General features: G+C 40.5%; 1 protein-coding gene across 1 annotated transcript; it reads left to right on the top strand.

The window, feature by feature from the left end:
- Positions 1 to 418: 418 nt before the first annotated feature.
- LOC148082589 (kinesin-like protein KIF1C) lies at positions 419 to 21233 on the top strand. The gene is given in 28 exon segments (XM_087789816.1): positions 419 to 1020; positions 7756 to 7873; positions 10691 to 10767; positions 10830 to 10908; positions 11159 to 11259; positions 11436 to 11501; positions 11584 to 11762; positions 11967 to 12078; positions 12155 to 12232; positions 12318 to 12383; positions 12468 to 12546; positions 12688 to 12766; positions 12873 to 13021; positions 13309 to 13416; positions 13642 to 13772; positions 13840 to 13919; positions 14121 to 14196; positions 14609 to 14688; positions 14758 to 14852; positions 15227 to 15310; positions 15654 to 15837; positions 16709 to 16781; positions 16860 to 16958; positions 17031 to 17192; positions 17254 to 17574; positions 17648 to 17809; positions 17811 to 18015; positions 18094 to 21233. Coding segments are annotated over 27 exon segments (3894 nt in total). The 5' UTR covers positions 419 to 1020; positions 7756 to 7767; the 3' UTR covers positions 18957 to 21233.
- The last annotated feature ends 869 nt before the right edge of the window (positions 21234 to 22102 follow it).

Genomic DNA, 22102 nt, shown 5'->3' with positions numbered 1-22102 from the left:
TTTGTGTCATTTTTTGCTCTTTCATTTAAGTCCGAATTGAAGCTGCGATTAACAATACTCTGTAGCTCCGTTGATTTCAAAACGTCAAACGTTATGATAGTATTGTATACTGTATATGCTGCCGTCATGTTGCTCGAATGAAACACCACAATAGTTTTGTGAAATTATTAAAAAATCAATATTGAAGTCATTACAATTTAAAAAAGAGTAACATTGTAATATAACTAATTACTTTGAAATGAGGATGTGAATAATGAGTAATTATTCGCGGTTTTGAAGCGGCTCAACTTCACCTTTTGTACCTTCATTCTGGCAGAAGTATTTTGCGACCAACTAGTGTCGCGCTCGTGCCCCGCGGCTGACTGACTGGTTCTTCTCTGAGCTTCTCTTTCACGGGGTCGCGCACGCATGCACGCACTCACACACACCCGCCGCGCGGCCAGGCCACCGGCCAGCCTCTCTCCCCCTCTCCTCTTTTTTTTTTTTTAACTTTTAAACTCTTCGTCCCTCTTTAAAGTCATTTTGTTCCCGGTCCACGGAAGAAACTTCTCCCGGTTTAGGCGACGTCAGGGCCGAGCAGCAGTCCGGACCCTCGCCGGGACACCGAGCTTGTAACTGAGATTTGAACCGGCGGCTCCACCGGGCCGCGACTTCTCCTTCTCACCCTCTTTTTTCCCCTTCTCTTCACCCTCTTTTCCCGTCGCCCGGTGATGGTTACCGGACGGTGACGTCACCCGGTGAAACTTGTTACCGGAGCTCCACCGTTAACAGACGCGAGTTCCAACTTTAAACGCCACCGCGGCACAGCAGCGCCCCCAACAACTTTTTGACTTTGTCCCGGTACTGTCAGGCCTGCACCGGAACCAGGATCACGGCGGTGTCACTGGCAGGGCGCACCCGTTTTTTTTAAGTTTTTTTTGTTTATTTCTGTTTGTTTTCTCCTCCTGAGCGGAGACATGGACACCGTGTGAACCGGGCGGCGCGTGGCGACCACGGAACTTTTCTCGCGTTGGGTTCGAGGTGAGTCGTGTTCCGTTATGACCGAACCCTGCGTTATTATCGGACCAGTTCCTTCTTAAAAACCTACCATAATGGCGGTAATAAAGGTGCAACATGAACATAAAATAGTTGTTATTAAGTGAGAAACTACTTGTATCATTGCAGAAACATAAACCATACATTTATTATACTGTTCAAATTCCAAATAATGAATCATGTATTCAGGTGAATTCACAAGATTCCACTTTAACATAATTAAACAACTGGACTGTTATTTAAAAAAATTAAAATTGGAATCATATAATGACAGATTGTATTTAGAAGGTTTTTTATTAACTACTCATTTTTGTCATGTACGGGAGATAGGGGATCATAACTCGTTTTAAATTATTATCCACACAATCCATTGAGGAATAAATGTTCTTGGTCACCATTGGAGCACAAACAAGTTGACTGTCATCACCTTCAGGAACACACCAGGAAGCAATAAGAACAAGCTTATGAACACACACACACACACACACACACGTTGATGTTAAAGTTGTCAAACATAAAGTACACATGTTTACAAAGATGTGGGAAAATCCGAGAATCCACATCTTCTGTCATTAATTTTAATTTGTACCAAATGGAATTGGGAAGAAGAACGGCCTGATGCAAAATGCTCCTCCCTTAGGTAGTAATGCAAATTGTATGCAAAGAAACAGAAAGGTTTACTGCTTTATTTTAGGTAAATACTGGACAACAAGAAGTATCGCGCACACACATGCACAAATAAAAACAATGAGAGAAACTATTACAGACTATATATATATATATATATATATATATATATATATATATATATATATTAAATTGGACAGATACACTCCATTGTTGTCATTTAATGCTGCCAAACCCTCCATCTCAATAAAAGTTGAATTTCCTCCAGTAAAACGTGAAATGTCTTCATCATTGGTCGCCTCCGCAGTGATCACCCAGCGAACAAAGTAAACAAACATTGCATAAAACCCTCAGTGCTCAGTTTAGCAAGTGAGCTAATAACTCAATTAAACCCACTGTTGTTCTCTCCATTTGTCAGCCTTTTTCTCACCACCTGCCTGCTGTTTATTACATGATCTAAGAGGCACTTCTATTGCTGAAGGAAGAACAACAAGCGAATTGAATCTGTGATGCAGTGAGTGAAGTCTCTCACCTCTGCACTGTTCGTGCCGCTAAAGTTAGCTTGCTGGCTAAAGTAGCTCAGCAGGCATCTCAGCAATCTCTGTGTATGTGTGTTGTGTATTTTTAGCCACATGTTGTTTGGATTCTCTGCTGATGTTATTAGGCAACGCCACAAAACCTCCTTCTGGGAACCTTGTAAACCTTCTTCTGTAATAATTTATATTTCCAAATTTGCTTTTTGTTTTAATGGTAATTAACTGAATGTTAAATAGGTTTGCCTGAAATGATGATTCACTTGGTTATTGACAAAGTGAGGTATCACAAGACCAAGATAATTGTACAGAAGCTCATCATGTGATGAAGTATTGACATCCACCTACGCTTTCTTTAACTGCTATCATTTTATTTTCCAACATTAGAAACATGATGCTCACCATAAAAGAGGGACACTTGCAGTTCACCAAAATGAATAGTCAGCACATCTTTATTGCATTTTACTCCATCATACCAATGGTCACAATGCTATCTCACCTCTGTTCTGTTATTCATTGGAATGCTGTGGATTTTCTTCTGAATAACTATCAACGATCAACAGTTTGGTAGCTATAAGGAAGGACAGCTTTTTATTGCTTTATTGTTTTCAGTCTTTCTTAATCACAAACTGTTTGGGCATGATTTTTATTCTACTGTATGTATTTCTGTTAGTAGTGGGGATTTGGTGGTAGTTAAGACTTTTTGAATGCTTTGTTACCTCACCGGTGTATGATGTAGGAACTTTGACAATCTGAAATGGCTCTTTGGCTCTTGTTTGTATCTTATTCAAAAATGCATCGACAATTATATAGTATATATTAATCGTATAATGAGGCACTGAAAACCGTAACCGTAACCCCAAATACCAATCAGAGTGACTTTTAATAGTGGGACTTTAAACCACGTGTTGATGACTATCATTTTGTGCTGCTAATGGTTTGTCTCCAGCTGTGGCAGCAGTTCCATTGTTTGAGAGTCAACACTGTTTGACATTGTCAAATGTTATCATGGTCTGTTTGGCCTCATTTCCCCCTTTTCAGATACTATAACACAGACCTGCGGCCCGGGGGCCACATGCAGCCCTTTGACTGTATTTATGCGGCCCTCGTAATGTCAAAGTATGATCATGTATAAATGGTTCTAATGCATTGACAAATCTATTTTGTATTTATTATTCATTTACATTTACACATAGCACTTATTTACTTTTTTCCTTCTTTTTGTGTGTATTATATTAATCCCTCAAAACATTTTTTTTAATTAATGTTTTGAAAAAAACTCATATATACAAGAATAAAATTGCAGCTTATTTAGCTTAATAAATGTCACGGCCTAATGACGCATGTCCTTTTTTTTTTTTTTTTTTAGGGATTCTTTCGTCTTTCTTTTTGCTTGACGGCCCCTAACAACATTCGCAGAATTTAATGTGTCTCTTGAAGAATTATAATTGCCCACCCCTGCTATAACGTACTGTATATATTAAAAACACAATTAAAGAATTGTCAAGCAACACAATTTTTTTATCCCAACTAAAAACACATGGATGTGTTTAATCCAGTTGTTATTACAGACACCAGCTCACAGTGATGACACCAAAACAAAGCAGCAATGAATGAATCAGAGGGCTTTAGGTTTGTTATCGTTGTTACAATCAAGTCACAGGTAGTAGAGATTAGCCGACTGTTTCCAGAGTTCTACATTTATTTGGCTAATATTTAAACACTTTATTGATTTTAGACGTGGACACAGGAGCATGTGATGCTATTCTTTCACACAGAGAACTTTTGGCCTTGAGAGGATGTACTGCAAACTTACTTATCAAATAGACATATATCTTAGTGCTTTTGATTATTTACTGTCGTGGGTATCAATGCTCTAAAAATGGTCTGTCAAAGCATTTGTTTCCCTATGGAAACTACTCCACATTTTCCTACATACGGAAAGTATGAGAGTAAAATATATATAAAAAGTGTAATTTGTTTTAAATTCTGTGGTAAAACCCCAAATACTGTAACTTTATAAAATGGTGAAACTTTACTGTGAGAGGCGCTGTGTTCACTGCGCTGAAAGTTAGTTTGCATGACTAGTTTCTTATTTATTTTATTCTTGGTTAGAGCTTGACAAAAAGTAATATCATCCAAATACATATATTTTTTAGAATTACTCTCTAAAGATTAACAGCTATTCAAATAGCTATTTGCAGCAGGAACAAAAAAAATGTCTCGATTGGCGCAACAAAAAGCTCTTGAACAATATACTATAGCCTCAGATACTTGCACTGAAATGTCTTTGTGTAAAACAAATGATGGAAGCAACGTGTTTGGCCTTGGCACCTTGAGGATATTTCCCCGCTCTCTTTGAAGGCAGCACGTCGTTCATGTCATGTGATCAGAAACTGGAGACACATTTAAACTGACACAGGGTTTAATGCGTTCTCTGCAAACTAGGCATCGGCTAACGCTATCTTTAGGTGTGTGTAATGTCATGTGCTTCCCCATTGGAAGAGCTTGTGTGTGTGTGTGCGTGCATGTGTATGTGGTATGTAGACCATTCATTATCACATTCCTCGACAGAGGCCTCTACATCACAGCCCACTGTCTGCATCTGCAAGTCCACATGACTTCTGAACGAATCTAAAATCATGACAACGCCTGGATATTTGTTCTGTCAATTGAATTCAAATTCAAATTATCTCGCCTTCATCGTCTACCTTATCATTCTTAATTCCTACTAGCGATGGCAGCATTTATTAATACAGATAGAAACACTGAGTTGTTAAGTTCAGAATTCAGACAGTTGAAAATTTCAACTAAAATATGTTTTTCAATAACAATACTTAAACAAATGAAACCCCTCCTACGCTCTTGTGGAACTGCCAGGCTTAAGCTAGAGCCTGGTTTGACCTTTAAAAAAAAAAATGATAAAGACAGGCTTATCGTCTGAATCCACGGTTAAATGGTTTCTCTTTGCATCCATAATATGTTTTCAGCTGTAAAAGAACTTGTTGGTTTACAAAATATTGTTTACATTGTTTAAGAATTAAAGCATTTTCCAATGGTGCATAAAAAGTAAGGCAGCAAAAGAACAACAACAACAGTTCCTCCATTCACAATCCTCTGACACAATATGGAGGTATTTGGATGTTTTTAGGTCCATCTTTGTGGACTGAGATGAACCTGAACAGAGTTTAATGCCTAAAAAGGAACAGATTTCGATGAAAATAATCTCAACCCTTCGTGAGGGGCAGCAGTGGAGTCGACATGCCGAAGAGTTTTGAATTAAAAAAAAATCTTTTCTATATTGCGCAAAATCAAAAGACTTTTCTTCAACCAATTAAAAAATAAAAACAACCAAAATGTGTGCCAGGCTATATTTCCATGAAATAACAAGACATTTTACACAGAAGTTGACACTTGTTACCTGTGCATCGCTCCCTCCTGGTACCACGCCATAGAAAATCCAAACAAAACACTTCCTGTGGAGAACAAACAACAAATTAAGGTTCACCCATAAAACACTCCCGTCCAAATGGAGTGCCACTCACTACCCCCAAAACACCTCCATTTTAACAGTTGAGCAGTTCAGTCCCTCTGGTTCTCTTCCCCAAACCAGGATCTGATGGATTGTTTGAAACGATAAATGCACAAACAAAATGGTCAAAGGAAATCAGGAAGGGATACACTAACAACAGAAAAGCAAACAATACTCTCAATGTGTTGGCGTCATAGCTTCCTCTGTGACACCGAGGATTTTATTGGGACATCCCTACCTGAATGTTTAGTTGCTTTATTTCTTCTAAGTTGGATTTAACATGGTCATGTTGGTTTTACATTTTAACCAGTTAAAAAAATTAAGCATTTGTATTGCTTTTGCCTTTTCTCTTCAACATGGATCTTAATTTTCTTCTACCATTTTGTCCTTTATTGCTAAACAATTAAGACATAAGAATGCCTTGTCTTTTCATAAAGTATTCCTTAATTGAACGTGTTTTCGTCATCATGAACTTGTCAATATGATATTGCTAGATTCGCTACTTGCTAATTTATACTTTAGTCATTATATACTTCTTTATAAAGCCCAGTCACATGTACATGTTTAAATATATAGTTTCATACCTCTGTTAGTTTAGGCTCATTAAAGATCACTAATGGGGGTTGCTGTGTATTTATGTGTATTTTTTGTCTGGTGAAAGTGAATCACTGTGACGTTTTTAATTTTAATCTCTGTTGTGTACATTTTGGCCTCCACTAATGTTTCCATTTACCGGCCTTCCTTGCTAGCTGAGGCTCCAGCTGCCTGATTGAAGCTCCAGACCACAGTTCCACTGGAATTCCTGTTTCCGTTTGAAGCCAGAGACAATTCTTTGTGTCTCCAGCTTCACGAACAGTCTGTTTAAACAGCTGGTTAGTTTGTCCAACAGCAGCTTTCAAGCTAGCAGGGCCTGTTTAACCAGACGCACTAAATGAGCGGCTGTGTGTTGAAATGCCTGCTCTGTGATGTCACAGGGACCCTGGTATGTCGGCCTCCTCCTCACCTAGACTCCTGAAACAGGATTAGAACGCCGTCTTGTTCATTCCCACCCATGACTCATATTTATGGGTTTATCAAGCCAGGAAAATCTTCATATTGTCTTTCATGTAATTGAAGTTCATTGTCAGGTGAGCAGTAGAAACACTAACCTTACTGTATGATTCAAAATTCCAAGAGGATTGTATTACGAAATATAAGTCTGATAGTGTTGAGACAAGTATAATGTTTGTTTACAGGGAGCACATACTGTAATACATGTGTGAATCCCTGACTACACAAAAGAGCCGACACAACAAAAATGTGTTCTCTTTAAGATGAGTAAGGAAGACTAACAACAGAACAAATTCTTTATTAGGGAAGTTAACCGCCTGCTTAAATTGTCTGTTTTATATGCCAGACAGTGACTTGTTAAAGGAGATACTACTCTGGCCACAATCTGCTGTTAGAAACATAAACAACCAGGATGAAATCACATGCTGCTGATAGCGGTGCTATGATCCGTCAATAGTCTGATTACATTCTTCTTTGTCAGACGTCAATCTCATAGGGCAAAGGTCGGCTCATATGGGATGATGGACAGGTAAAGAAACTGTGCAAACATGTACAACCACGAAGGATGAATAGTGAAAGTGACAAATGATGTAGAAAGAAGAGCTGAAGAAAATTGGACTTGTGGTTTCCACAGTAACGGCGCAACATAACAGGCAGGGAATGTAATGGAGAGAGAAAAAAATGTGGAAACAAGAATGGAGAAGGAAAGAGTGGAGAGAGCCAACAGCGGTGAAAGGAAAGTATTTTTAAGGGAGTAGAGATGAGGGGGTTGGAATCAGTAAAGTTATAATTTTCTTAATAATTATGAAAAAATGTTGTGTTCTGTTTGTCGAACATGAAATATTATGAAGTTCGAATCTTTGTGCTATTTTTCTTCACTTAAACCACAAACTGATGTGAAATACAAGATGAAATTGAAATGTATATAAATACATTTTTCCCACTGTCACTAACTTCTATACTTTCTGTTTCCAGCAGGTGAGCTGAGAGATGGCGAGCGCCTCTGTCAAAGTGGCAGTGCGGGTGCGGCCGTTCAACTCCAGGGAATCAGGCCGCAATGCCAACTGTGTGATCCAGATGCAGGGAAACACAACCTGTAAGACTAACTTGAAAATGTCACGATGCTTTTTAAAACTGTCAATGTCTTAAGGATTGATGGGGAATGTGTGGATTGTGCTTAAAGCTGACTTCAGCAAACTTTGACTGATTTTCACACGCGATTCAACGTTACTCAGATGCAAATTTGTATTTTTGAATTTAATGTACAGCATGTTTAACCTGCACAAGCCCATGTTGGACTGATACTGCAACAATAATAACCTTTTTTATTCATTTTCCTTCTATAATTCAATTCATAAGAAAACAAAGCTTGGATGTTTCTTTTTGACTGATGGATAAAATGAATCCAAACTTGAAATTTTAGAATAATTATATGCCTAGTATAGCAAGAAAGAAAAATGTGTAATGTACTATATGTATGAGTTGTCAATAAATGTATTTACGAACCCATCTTTAATATAATATTAGTTTATTAAACCTTTTGTCAGTAAAATGAGTAAAAACATTTCAGCCGTTCGTTTATTGCTCTCTCTCCAGAAACCTTTTAAGGGTTGGTAAACAAAAATTCTTAATTGACAGTAAAAGTTAAGCCAAGTGCAAAAGTTGAAGTTTATCGAGTGTATGCCTGGGGCTGGCTGCAAAAAGAGTGAAAGTCATATTAAAAAAAACTGTCTTAAACACTAATTTCATTATTCCTTTGGATCATATTTCCATTCATTGGTTTCTGTTCATTTGCATTACAGCGGGTGTGGTAGACCTGACTGACACGCAAGAACATATTAGTAGTCGTAGCCTCAAGTTAAATGAGAGGTTTATCACCCAATCAAGAGCTAACGCCACGGTAAAGTATGACTTAACCAGAAGACCACATGTTTAAGATGGTTGCAACCAGGCTGAACGATGAATCGCATTTGAGATATGATTGCCATTTTAAAAAATGTGATTATTATATCGCAAAGGTTGCGATTTTATTTAATTTTATGTTAATTTAATTTTTGAGCCGCCATGTAGTCACGCGAAAAACACAAAAACACTGACGTCTACAGAAGAGTATTTGTGTAAATGTAATATATTAATGTGTATGACAAGAGCTTCACTTAAATATAAGAGAAACTTGTTTCTCTTTATATTATTGACTAATATAAATGTTTACATCACACTTTCAGCACATTTTTGCTGGAGTTTTTAAAGTATTTGCAGTGAATATATTATGTTTGTTTACAAGTGTAATTAAGTAACTAAAAAAACCTTCTCTGTTCAATTAAATTTATGCATAACTTTCATTTATCTTAGAAATGGCATAATAACTTTATCTTCACAATCTCAAAGAAATACATTTTACTGTAAAGTCAATTATTTATTGTATTGTTTAATCGCAAATATAATTGAATATTTAAGAAATAAAATCACAATTAGACTATTTTCAATAATTGTTCGGCCCTAGTTGTAACCGTGAATCGTCTTCAAAGTCATGGTTCAGTAAAAGAAAGATGACATTGGAGATGTCATATACTGTCTATATTCTTAATTCAACGGAATATACCTGAGTAATTGACAGATTTATTTTATTTAGGAATTTAGAAGAGTGTGTATTTCACTTGTATGCGTTTCTGTGTATGTATCTGTTATAGTGCATGTATAGTGCAATGTAAAGGCACATATCTGCATTCCATCTTTTTGGTTGAATATATTTTTTAACTAAGTAGAACAAAAGTTTTACTATCACAATGAATCTTGCTTCCTGTTTTTCTTCTAATAGTATTTCCCACCACCGGGGGCACTAAATCGTCTTGAATGCTTAAATATCTGAACTATAGCTCTCACTTATGTGTGCAGCCTTGATGCTATCCATCGATTAACCAGATCATTATTAGATCATTTGTTGGGACTATCAAACTGGCAACAATGACGATTGCTACCTGCATGCTTTTGGTCAAATATAATTATTGCAATTAAATGTTACACACGCCAAACAAACCTCAAGATAAGAGAATCATATCATATATTGTTTACAATTCTAATAATATTTAGAGCGACATTTTAGCAAAGAAGTGTTCAGTATTGTTTGTTGTTGTTTAACAACATGCAAATGTTTGTTAACCACAGGGATCATTTTTAAATTGACGGAATTATCATCCGGGTCTCAGTATTTTTAGTATTTGCTTTGAAACTGTCAAAAAAACGTATCCTTGTTTGAATAGCTCTGACACAGCAGTTCATTTTAAAACCAGTGTAACATGTAGAATCTGATCCTGGTGAGATTGTGGGTAAATCAGAGGTATTTGCTTGCTCATCATATGGAATTTGTGTTTTCAAGGGTGGTTCCTGAGACACTTGTAGTGCTAATCCTCCTCACCGGAGATTCCATGACATGTATAATGCTGCCTCACTGTAGAAGCTAGACAGTTCTGAAAGAGAATATCTTTTTGCTGCTTACATACACACTGTACTTGAGCAGAGAACCGGTTCTAAGTCAAACGTTTGAGTCACATGCATGGCTTCCTGACAAACACCAGCGAGGGTGTCTCTCAGAATATGGAGGCAAAACCTGAGCTAAACATTCCACTTGTGTGTCAGAAACTTGGTCCTTATTTTGTGTATTTATTTGGTCACTCATTATTTTTCCCCAGTTCTGTGGCTATACATTAAAATTTTGGTATTGGAACATTATACTGAGAGCCTGAGCAACTGGCCCAACAGAGATATTTAAAATCTCCTAAAACAGTTTCAATTTACAGTATACAAAGCAGCTGATAAAAGAGTAGCTTTACATGCATACTGTGTGACTTAGTGAAACCTGATTGTGTTTCTTCAAAGATGATGTAATAATAGTTTGTCTTCTGTCTCCCTCCAGGTATCACCAACCCAAAACAGCCAAAAGATGGAGCCAAGAATTTTACATTTGATTATTCCTACTGGTCACACACCACAGTGAGTTAAGCGGTTGAACAGACACCCAATGTTTCAAGTATTAAATCTCTCTTTCTCGACAGTCGGAAGACCCCAATTTTGCGTGCCAGAAGCAGGTTTATAAGGACATCGGAGAGGAGATGCTGCTGCACTCTTTTGAAGGTACTGTAATCCTGCCTTTGACCAACTGGATTCATTCTTAATTTGCATAAAACTTTCACTTTTCATTAGCTGTTTTTTATTGAGAAATCTCTTTTCTTTTTTTTTACTAGTTTAACCTCAAGTTCACACAAATATCCTTCCCTAGTACACAGATATATTTGAAAAATGCATCTATACTCTATGTTTTTGACGTACAAGTATCATGTTCTTAAAATATTAATTGCTTATTCTCAATTATTTCTCTTCATAGGCTACAATGTGTGTATTTTTGCATACGGCCAGACGGGGGCAGGCAAGAGCTACACAATGATGGGGAAACAGGAGCCTGGGCAGGAGGGGATCATTCCTCAGGTGAAACTCTCAGCTTTTCTGAGCTTCGACCCTGCTATCTTCACACTAGTTATCTTATTACACTATTTCTGTCATGTTAGTTTCACTAATTACTTTATGTTCAATGTTTCTGAGGATGTTTAAGCTCTAGTATGACCTCTATAAAGAAGTGCGTGTATGTCAATGTTTGTGCTCAGATGTGTGAAGACTTGTATCAAAGAATTGGCGAAAACACTGACCCTGACCTCAACTACTCTGTCGAGGTAATCGTCCGACAATAAAAGACCCCTCCCGCTTCTAGGGACTGTCTTTAATCTTCCAACTGCCTCCTGTCACTTTCTTCAGGTGTCCTACATGGAGATCTACTGTGAGCGAGTTCGAGATCTTTTAAACCCAAAGTCTCAGGGTAATCTGCGAGTTAGAGAGCATCCCATCCTTGGACCTTATGTGGAGGATCTTTCTAAACTGGCTGTGACTGGATATAATGACATCTACGACCTGATGGATGTTGGCAATAAAGCTCGGTCAGTCACCTGTTGATCCGCTTTCACCGCTTTAGAAGCTATTTTGTTTATGTTTGACAATGTATTCAGAATTGTACTTTTTCTTCAGATATGTATCCTTTCATATCTCTTGTCTTACAATGACCTTGAGCTATACACTTGCATTCATTGATGCAGTTAAGTTGATAGCTGTTGGAAACCTAATGATTGAATCTTGGATTACAGGACGGTTGCAGCCACAAACATGAACGAAACCTCCTCCAGGTCTCACGCCGTCTTTACAATCGTCTTCACCCAAAAGCGACGGGACCAAATGACGGGCCTAGACACGGAGAAGGTGAGCGTGTGTCCGCTTTGGTCTCATCAACAAGTCCGTGAACGACTCTGTCGATAATAAAGAGTCCTTTTCCCAGGTCAGTAAGATTAGCCTCGTTGACCTGGCAGGAAGTGAGCGGGCAGATTCTTCTGGGGCAAAAGGAACTCGACTAAAGGTCAGAGGTCACAATTCATGATCTCTCTTCAATGTTTGTTGTTATTTATGTTATTTGTTTGACACGGTTGTTTGTTTGTTTTTAGGAAGGTGCTAACATTAACAAATCTTTGACCACGCTGGGAAAAGTCATATCAGCGCTGGCAGAGATGGTAAGTCAGAGCAGTTTTCTGCTGACTCAGCGAGGCACGAACCTGATGACATGTTATAAAATAAAATGTATGTTCCTCTTACAGCAAAGCAGCAAAAAAAGGAAGAGTGACTTCATCCCTTACAGAGACTCCGTTCTGACCTGGCTGCTGAAGGAAAACCTGGGTCAGTAGTTTCGATTTCAGATGAACTCAGTTATACTTGTGTATGCAGCTCTTGAATACTTTAGTTAAAATCATGTAAAAAAAAAAAAAAAGAAGTTCCTATTTAGGCCAAACTGTTGAACTGGAAACTTGTTGTTTTTAGGGGGTAACTCTCGGACAGCCATGATTGCTGCTCTCAGTCCTGCTGACATTAACTATGAAGAAACACTGAGCACTCTAAGGTCAGAGGTCACATTACTGTCTACATATCGCATGTACTCGCACCATTGGTGCACACAGATGTCTGATTTATTATTCGGGCAAGACCTAATCACTTCTGATCCTCAGGTATGCTGACCGTGCCAAACAGATCCGCTGCAACGCTGTCATTAATGAAGATCCAAACGCCAAACTTATCCGAGAACTGAAAGGAGAAGTGGAGCGACTGAGGAACCTTCTCTTCTCGCAGGGCCTGCAGGAGCTGCTGGACAACTCTGGTACGCTAACTCTTTTATCAACGAGTTCTGGTTGTATACAACATTACTGTGCATGTATATACTATCTGTACACGAACACACTGGCACCCTTCTAATACACTCATGAACAAGCTTTGAAGCGTGGATTAATCCAGTCAGCATTCACAAGACTGTGTTATGTGGTATGTCAGCTATTTGCACATGTGTTCTGTTCAAAGGCGGATATGGTGTCAGTTTCAGACACCAACTAGCCCAGCTATTCACAAGCTGTTCTTCCACACTATAACCATCTCCTTCCATCTCTTTAGTCAACAACAACAACGAGGCTTCCAAAGGTGTCACGGATGTTTCTGTGCCCGGCATTCTGGACGGCAAAGCCAATGGGATTCCTCTAAATAATGGCTTCGCCTCCTCAGGTGTGTTTGTGTTTCTAGTTATTACCAGTGTCAACATGACACAGTCAACATTTGAATAAACCAAGGTAAACAAAAAAAAGAGTGCTTGATTTGTGGTTTTTGAGCAGTGAAACAAATATTAAAAAAGTTCTTTCAGTCGCCAATTTAAAGTTTATAATTATACTCTTGAACGACAACATCCAGTGTAACCTTTTTTAAGTGATTTACATTTTCAAATCTCTCCAGATGCTGATTCTCTGCCGCCTGATGACCTGCCTGCTGAATCAAATCAAGTGATGGGCGACGAGGGGGAGGAGGGGGAGGAGGCGGTTTCCATGGAGGCCATCAGCAAAGAAGAAGCAGCAGAGATGCTAATGGTAGGATCACAACAATTTGGGTTTCTTCCCATTTCCCCTTGTAACACTTGAACCTTGTGTGATGCAGGAGACGGAGAAGATCATCGCTGAACTCAACGAGACCTGGGAGGAGAAGTTACGAAAAACAGAATCTATTAGGCTGGACAGGTACTTTTCTTTGAGAACTTCAACTACTAACAGACATTTTCTGTTGCTTCTGCAATCCCATTAAACGGGTTTCTCAAAGCATGTGTGCTGTCAATACAGAAGAGAACAACAGTGATATCTGGGACACAGAACTGCTGACCATTTAAAAAAGGATTTCTCTGTGTTATTTTGCAACTCGGACAACTCTTATTTTGTCCTCAGGGAGACGCTGCTGGCAGAGATGGGTGTGTCCATCAAAGAAGATGGAGGAACTCTGGGAGTTTTCTCTCCTAAAGGAGTAAGTTGTGTGTTTAGAGGTCTAGTGAAGGTATCTTATAAATAGGACAAAGATCTCACTGATCGTTGCACAAATATTTGCTTTTGAAACTCCCTTAGACTGAGGAGACAATGTAGAACTGCTGACGTAGCTCAGACATCTCTTATTAATGTCAGTGTTAGGTTCTGTCAGGAAAGAATGGAGAGATAAGGTCCTCACTCTGACTGGTGGAAGTAGAAAAGGAAAGACTGGGAGTTGCTGATAAAGCTCTGTTGATGACAGATGGTTAGACGCACGAAGCTCAAAAGTCATTTTTAGTTCAGAGGCTAATATCTGTTTAAATGTTTCAGAAACTCTAATTAATGAGAATTCCAATATGGTGGTTTGGCAGTTGTTGTACATCTGGTTCATTGATGTGTTCCTGTGTGTGCAGACGCCTCACCTGGTTAATCTGAACGAGGACCCTCTGATGTCCGAGTGTCTCCTCTACTACATCAAAGAAGGACTTACCAGGTTGGGGTTTTTAACCTGAAAACTTTATAACTGAACAAATACTGATCCACGTGCATCTCTTTTGTTCAGGGTGGGACAACAGGAAGTGGACATTAAACTGTCTGGACACTTCATTAAGGAGATCCACTGTGTTTTTGTCAGTGAGACCAACGAGCAAGGAGAAGGTTTGTGTTGAAAAACTATTTTCTTTTATAATTCTGTATCAACTTGTCCTGTTCTTCACTGAGCGCCCTCTGCTGTCGACAACGTCACACTGCAGGCTCCTTAAACTTTCTTTCTCTCACTCTCTTTGTCTAAAAAGCTGCCTCGGAATCATTCAGGTATCTTTCATATGAAGAACCTCCACTTTTCCTTCAACCTTTCCCACTGTGTCATGCAGCTATCCTGTTCCTCTGCACAGTTCAAACATTGCATCTTGATTAAAAGTCACCATTAAATGACCACTGTATGCAGCATGCGAGCTAAAACCATTGTGCTACTTGGTTGTTTCATGAGTGCTTTGTCTCGTCTAATGATCCCGTTTGTCTCGCCCGTCCAGTGATTGTGACTCTGGAACCATTAGTGGGAGCAGAAACGTACGTGAATGGGAAACAGATCACTGATGCCGTGGTTCTGAAACAAGGTACTGAAACGCCTGCCGTCTCCCTAAACATAAAGAGAAGAGTCGACCTCAAACTTGTATTCATAAAGCATCATCAACTGCACTTTAAAGTGAAGTATTTCCCTTCACGGTTGTTATTGAGCTTTCATGGTACTTAAGTGTTTCACTGTGACACTAACTCTAAGTGGATCAGTCAAACTATAGAACAATATTTATTATTAGGGAGCAAAAATATACTCTGGTAATAGCCTGGTGGAGAGCCTGCTGTGTTGAGAAGGTTGTCCATCTTTCCCGACAAAAGCTAGACAAGAAAATGTCTTTAAAGAAAATCCTTGAATTAATGCGTTTTGCTTTGCGTCGCAAGGCAACCGCATCGTGATGGGAAAGAACCACGTGTTCCGGTTCAACCACCCAGAACAGGCCAGAATGGAGCGTGAGCGTAGTGTGACGGTGGAGCAGCAGCTGAGCGAGCCAGAGGACTGGAACTACGCTCAGAAGGAACTTTTAGAGAAACAAGGCATCGACATCAAACTTGAGATGGAAAAAAGGTGATTTGATGAACACAGTCTTAGCTTCGACTTTCCTTCTTGACTTGTGATTTGGACTAACAATACAGAACTGTAGCTCCATCACACTCCTATCATGTTATTCACATAAGGAAACATTAACCCTCACAGTGACATCTACAAAAACAAACCAAAAAAATATTGCAAATATAAGCTCACCTCAGGAATAAATTCTTATTAAGATTATAGACACAAAGTGTTTCGCCGAAGAATAACTGTAGATAGTATGTTATCAACTAGCTAGGCTAGCAAGTTTAGCAGGTTTTTCTTTAGTGGAAAATGTAAACATTGGCTGTGATGTCACATAAATAATCAGTGTCTTTGTAAAACCCAGAACATTATTTATTATGATGAGGTGTGTGATTCTGCAGTGTGAGCTAAATATAAATGTTTTTTAAATTTGTTGTACTTTTATTTTGCATGACTTCAAAATAACATAATTAAAAAATACAATTTAAAAATACAATTTAAAAATTGAAAAGTTGTCAATGCTAAATTACTTAAATTGTGATCATTAATTTTAGAATGAATACATGCAATAATTAATCACAACTGTAACAGTCCTGATGGTTTTCTATACCATTTGACATTGACTTATTTGAGAAGAGATCATGAAATTTAGCGGACACAAAAGGTTTCACAGAATTACTTGTAAATGTATCAATGTGATTGATAATTGGTAAAACAAAACTTGTATATATGATACTGTAGTTGTGATCATGCAATCATAGTTCATAATCATGTTCATCTTAACTTCTTTAGCCAAATTTAGCTTAAAGACTCAACACTGCCCCCTACTGCTGAGAAAACCTAAGCCGACGAATGGACTAAACTGGTGTTCTGTTGGTTGCAGACTGCAGGACATGGAGATCCAGTACCGAAAGGAGAAGGAAGAGGCTGATCTGCTGCTGGAGCAACACCGACTGGTGAGTTTTAGACGTGATGTAGCATCATAGAAGTAGAAAAGAAACTCCACCTTCACCGATCTGTGTGTGTGTGTGTAGTACGCCGACAGTGACAGCGGTGACGACTCGGACAAACGTTCCTGTGAGGAGAGCTGGAGACTGATCTCATCACTCCGAGAGAAGCTCCCGGCAAACAAGGTGACCAATGTTTCTGGTGAAGATGTCTGAGGGAAGTTTCTTTGGCGCTCACACGTCCACTCCTTGTATCAGGTGCAGTCCATCGTGAAGCGCTGTGGTCTGCCCAGCAGCGGGAAGAGACGAGAGCCGCTCCGAGTTTATCAGATTCCTCAGAGGAGACGGATCAGCAAAGATCCCAAACGAGTCACAATGGAAGATCTACGCATGCAAGCTGTGAAGGAGATCTGCTACGAGGTGAGATCAACACAACGTGCGTCTCCTCCTCCTGTATTTACGCTCATATACTCCTTCTCAGGTGGCTCTCGGAGACTTCCGTCACTCCCGACAAGAGATTGAGGCTCTCTCCATCGTGAAGATGAAGGAACTCTGTCGCATGTACATCAAGAAGGATACCAACGAGAAGGAGAGCTGGCAGGCAGTGGCCCAGGATGTGTGTGACACTGTGGGGATAGGAGAGAAGAGCCCCCCGGCCGAGGAGGCAGGAGGAGGAGGAGGAGGAGGAGGAGGAGGAGTAGGAGGAGAAGGGGCAGAGGTGAAGGAAGGAGAAGGAGGGAAGGTGAAAGGAAAGGTGTACGACTTGAAGGCTCATATCGATAAGCTAACGGACATTCTGGAGGTGTGTGTGTGCATCAGTGTGTCTTGAAACTGAGATTTTCACCTCCCTTGACCTTTGACCTCTGGTCCTTCAGGAAGTGAAGCTGCAGAACAACATGAAGGATGAGGAGATCAAAGCTCTGCGGGACAGAATGATCAAGATGGAGAGCATCATCCCTGTTCAGGTTGGTGTGTGTGTGCGCCTGCCCTATGATCACATGACGGGTCACCTGACCGCTCGTGGTCTCTTGCTCTCCCCAGGATGAGGAGCTGAACGGAGAAGGAGGAGCAACTCCTCCAGAGAACACTCCGGAACCAGAAGTCAGAGTGCAAAAGTTGATGGAAGAAGATCCAGCTTTCAGGAGAGGGCGCCTCCGCTGGTTGAAGCAGGAACAGCAGCGGCTTCAGAACCTTCAGCAGCAGAACATCACCAAGAAACTCCGGGGTCTGAACCAGAACCAAGGTGGGTGGTTGACGCCAGGAGTGATTCAATGTCTTTTCGTGTCACTGACTCGCTGACTGACGGATCTCCTTCCTGCAGGTTCAAACTCTCCCACCGTTCCTGTTCACCTGCCCGGGACTGGACGTTTCATTCCTCCTCAGGAGTGTAAACTCAAGTTCCCTTTTAAGAGCAACCCGGCCCACCGGCTGTCATGGGGACCAGCCAGCGCTGCTCTTGAGGCTCTAGGTCTGGAGGATGTGGGAGGAGAGGGAGTTGAGCAGCGAGAGGAGAGGGAGGGAGCAGAGGAGAAAGCAACTCCCTCACCTCCTCCTCCTCTACGCAGCCAGTCTCCAGGTCTTCTACCTCTTCCTTTCCAGCCCCCGCCCCCCCGTCACCGCACGCCCAGCCCCCACCGAGGCTGGCACCAGCGCAACCAGGGCAACCAGGGCAACCAGGGCTTCAACCACTTTCATCAACAGGGAGGAAACCAGAACCCGCCGCGACAGTACCGCCGCAACTCTCTGGACAGCTCCGCACACTGCAACCCCAATTACGACAATTCGCAACATCAGGGTGGCGGAGGACACCAGGGGCGACCCCGGCAAAGACGGGCAGCGTCACCTGGTCCAGGTGGGGAGAATGGGGGAGGGCAAGGAGGAGGAGGAGGGAGGGACTGGGACCGAGGGCGAGACGGGGGCTTTCATTACAATCAGCGGCAGCAGCATCATCAGTTTCACCCCCACCCTTACTACCAGCACCCCAACGCACCATTCCAGCCTGGACCCTTCCCCAACTACCACAGCCTGCCTCGCTCCAGAGGGCCACCGCCGCCTCCCCCGCCAGACGTGCTGATGATGGCGGCGGCTGGGATTCCCATTGCAGGGTGGGGCTTCCCCAACCCCCCGCGGATGAGGCGGCAGTTTAGCGCACCAAATCTGAAAGACAAGGAAACTCCCATGTGACCTTTCAACTCTGACACTTTGCCCGATCAGATTTCTGAGTGGGGTGACGACGTGGACGGGTCCGGATGATGAGGAGAGTTGGCGTGTGTGTGTGTTTGAATGGGTGTCTCAGCACTTTTCCTTTGTGCACATTAAGTGTGTGTCCGTCTCGCTATAATCCTCCATATTACTGTAGCCGACCGCTCCGTCACTACTGCAACACTGTTCAACTAAACACAGTAGTGTCTCCGTTACGTCAGGGTTTTGGGATTTGAAATAGTTTTTATGTTGTTAATTGTTGCTTATGCCGTTTCAATCCAAGCTAAGTAGCCTTTTAGCTCGAGGAAGAGCTGCTGTGTGGCCGGCGCCGCCTCGAAGGATCATTATTGTACAGAGAGAGGGACTGAAAGACTTGCAGCTACTGTGGGCACAGGTGGCTACGAGCACTGGAGGAAGAGCTAGTTAGCTTGACAGGCTAAATGTCGAGTTTATCAACGGGTATCAGACAAAAATGAGCTTATCTAAAAATGCAACATCCAAGTCTGGTGGGAGTTAACAGTCATACATTTAAAGAGAGCAGAGGATGGATTTATTTAACACATGTTAAGAACATGCATCCGTTTTTTAATGTTTTGTAATTGTTGGGATGAATTTAGAGATATTTTTAAAAAAAAGTTTTAATCTGAATTTTAAACATCATTCAGTCTCATTTTAAAATAGTACAAATAAAACTGAGCTACTTGCTTCTTGCCTGTTTTCAACACTTTTAAAAGTGTGGAACAGAAACGGTTTCTCCCGCTCTGCTTGAATGCTGCATCGCTAAAAACCAAAGAACCGCTGCACCAACCAACTGTAAGAGTCGGTGCGGACTTGAATAATGATGTACAGAGAAATCTATTTAAGGAACCTGTGCATCATGTGACTTTTGGTCTTGACCAGTGTGAGGAGTGTAAGTGGTTTTTGAGAAGAGGTGTCTCAGGATGAAGACACGGAGGGCTGAAGGATAAATGTAGATGGTAGATAGAAAAGTTTAGAAGGTTTGTAGCTGAAATAGCAGGACTATGGGATGGACCGGGACTGCAAAGAGTGTGTTTGAGGCCAAACCATATGAAATAAGTGAAACAGAAGAATCGACTTAAATCAGAAGCCAACAGGTTGACACTTGGACTGCGTTCAACTTTGAACTGTGGTTTTTTGTGGAGTCCTAAATCTATCCGGATCAGGTTTCTATTGGAATTGTCTATCTTAAAAAACAAACAAACAAACGTCACTCACCTGCAACCAGAAGACCAATCGGCGATCATGAAGTTAGGAGGCAGTTTTCAGGTGCGGCGCGTGCACTTTAGCAGGCGATCAGCCGCAGCCAGGATTACATTAAAGTACTGAGCAGATATGACTAGTTCATCCTCAAGTGTTGATCAGGCGTCATGGCAACAAGCTGGTAAATGAGTATCGTCTCCAAATGTCCCATGTGTGGGAACAAAGTGCATTTTTGTGGTGCGAGCTGTTAGAAACGGCGTGTTAGCGTGCTGTACTGTCATACTGGACAGCTCCACATTCCTTCACAATCAAAGGAGTCTGGCTGCAGATCCAAACTCCACTGGAGTGCAGCAGCTTCCCTCGCCTGTAGGGGGAGCCTCCAGGTGTCACGTTCAAGATGGTGGGAACTCATTGGGCCGCCATAACTGACTGGTTCATCTTTTAAAATAGTTGTCTGTAAGATCATGAGTCTCACCAGAGGCTGTTGCTTTGGCGATGACCTGCAAAAGACACGAGAAGACAATCTTGACAAACTGCTGTCAGCCTGGTGGGAGCTAAATATTCTCTTATATATTTACATTTTGAGTTCTTTCTTCAGCTGTTTTTTTTCCCCCCGTAACTTTACTTTTGTCATGTTTGCATTATTTAACCGACCTTCTTCACGTTTCTTCTATATTTTTGTTAAGTTTGCTGTAATGACTAGTAGATTCTTTGGGATGCTGCTACAGAAAAGACTGTGTGTGAGTGTGTTAGTGTGCGTTCATGGATGCTTTTGTTTCTGGGTTCAAGTAGAATCATAATGTTTCACTTTATTAAGTTTGTTTTACAGTTTTAATTTTATCTCCTAAGCAAGTTCAGTGTTGGTGAGTCCCGCTTTGACGTCCCTCATTTCTATGACATCATCTATTAAGTGCCAAGACTTTGGAACTCGTCACCGTCAAGCCTCAGTCCCACTGGCCCCCCGAGTGTGTCTGTAGAGATGTTGTATCAGGAAACAAACTCAGGCTCCACCTGGAATAAAAAAAGGAATGACACTAATTCGGTTTTTGTGTTATTGTTGTGTGTAAAATGTGGTTTATTGACACATTATCAAAATGATCTTTAGCACACGCATGCTGTAGCAATCAAACAATGATATGACCATCTTACCTTTTCCATTTAAATATGGACTGTAAGTGTCTGTATTGATGGATAGATGGTGCTTTTTTAAGGTTCCTTTGGAAAATTAAAATTCCTATTGCCAAACGGCACAGCATACATGGCAATAAAAGTATAAATACGAGTATAATGTGTTTCATTTAATGTAAGTGTGGTCATCTTTTCACAGGATGGCTAGGAAGGAGAAGATCACTATACAACATATTTGTTTTTTTTATCTACAGATCTCACAGAATGAAAACAAAAGATTTAAAATAAATACTGCTTTAAATTAGACAAAGAATGTTTTATTTCTTGTGTGCATTATCTTCAATAATACAAGTGACACAATTTTTTTATAACCAGCTCTGCCACAACATGTGGGACCCCAGTTTTAAACATATATATTTTGGATCAAAATCAAATGTAAAAACGAATTCAACATGACAATGTATGACAAAACAAGAAGGCTGTCAATAGTAGCAAAAATAAAAAATGAAAGTAATCTTTATTTGTAGAGCACCTGTCACAGACCGGGGTCACAAGAATCATAGTTCAATAAATACGTAATGGACTGTGTCGGACCTTTCCCCTAAGGTGCTTTGATAATGTTGAAAGGGTCAAATGTTAAAATATGTTCTTTCTTTTCTTTCATATAAAATATAATGAGATATACAGGTTAGTTTGTAGGTTTAGGAGGAGGTCCCGGGGCAGACTAAGGACATTGTGGATAATGTGTCATATACTTAACAATTAAGAGATGGAAAGAG

Source organism: Callionymus lyra, chromosome 4 (genome assembly GCF_982586985.1).
Source record: "Callionymus lyra chromosome 4, fCalLyr1.hap1.1, whole genome shotgun sequence".
In the NCBI taxonomy this organism is placed as follows: Eukaryota; Metazoa; Chordata; class Actinopteri; order Syngnathiformes; family Callionymidae; genus Callionymus; species Callionymus lyra.
The sequence above is the reverse complement of the archived record's forward strand: the minus strand, read 5'-3'. Positions and strand labels throughout refer to the sequence as shown.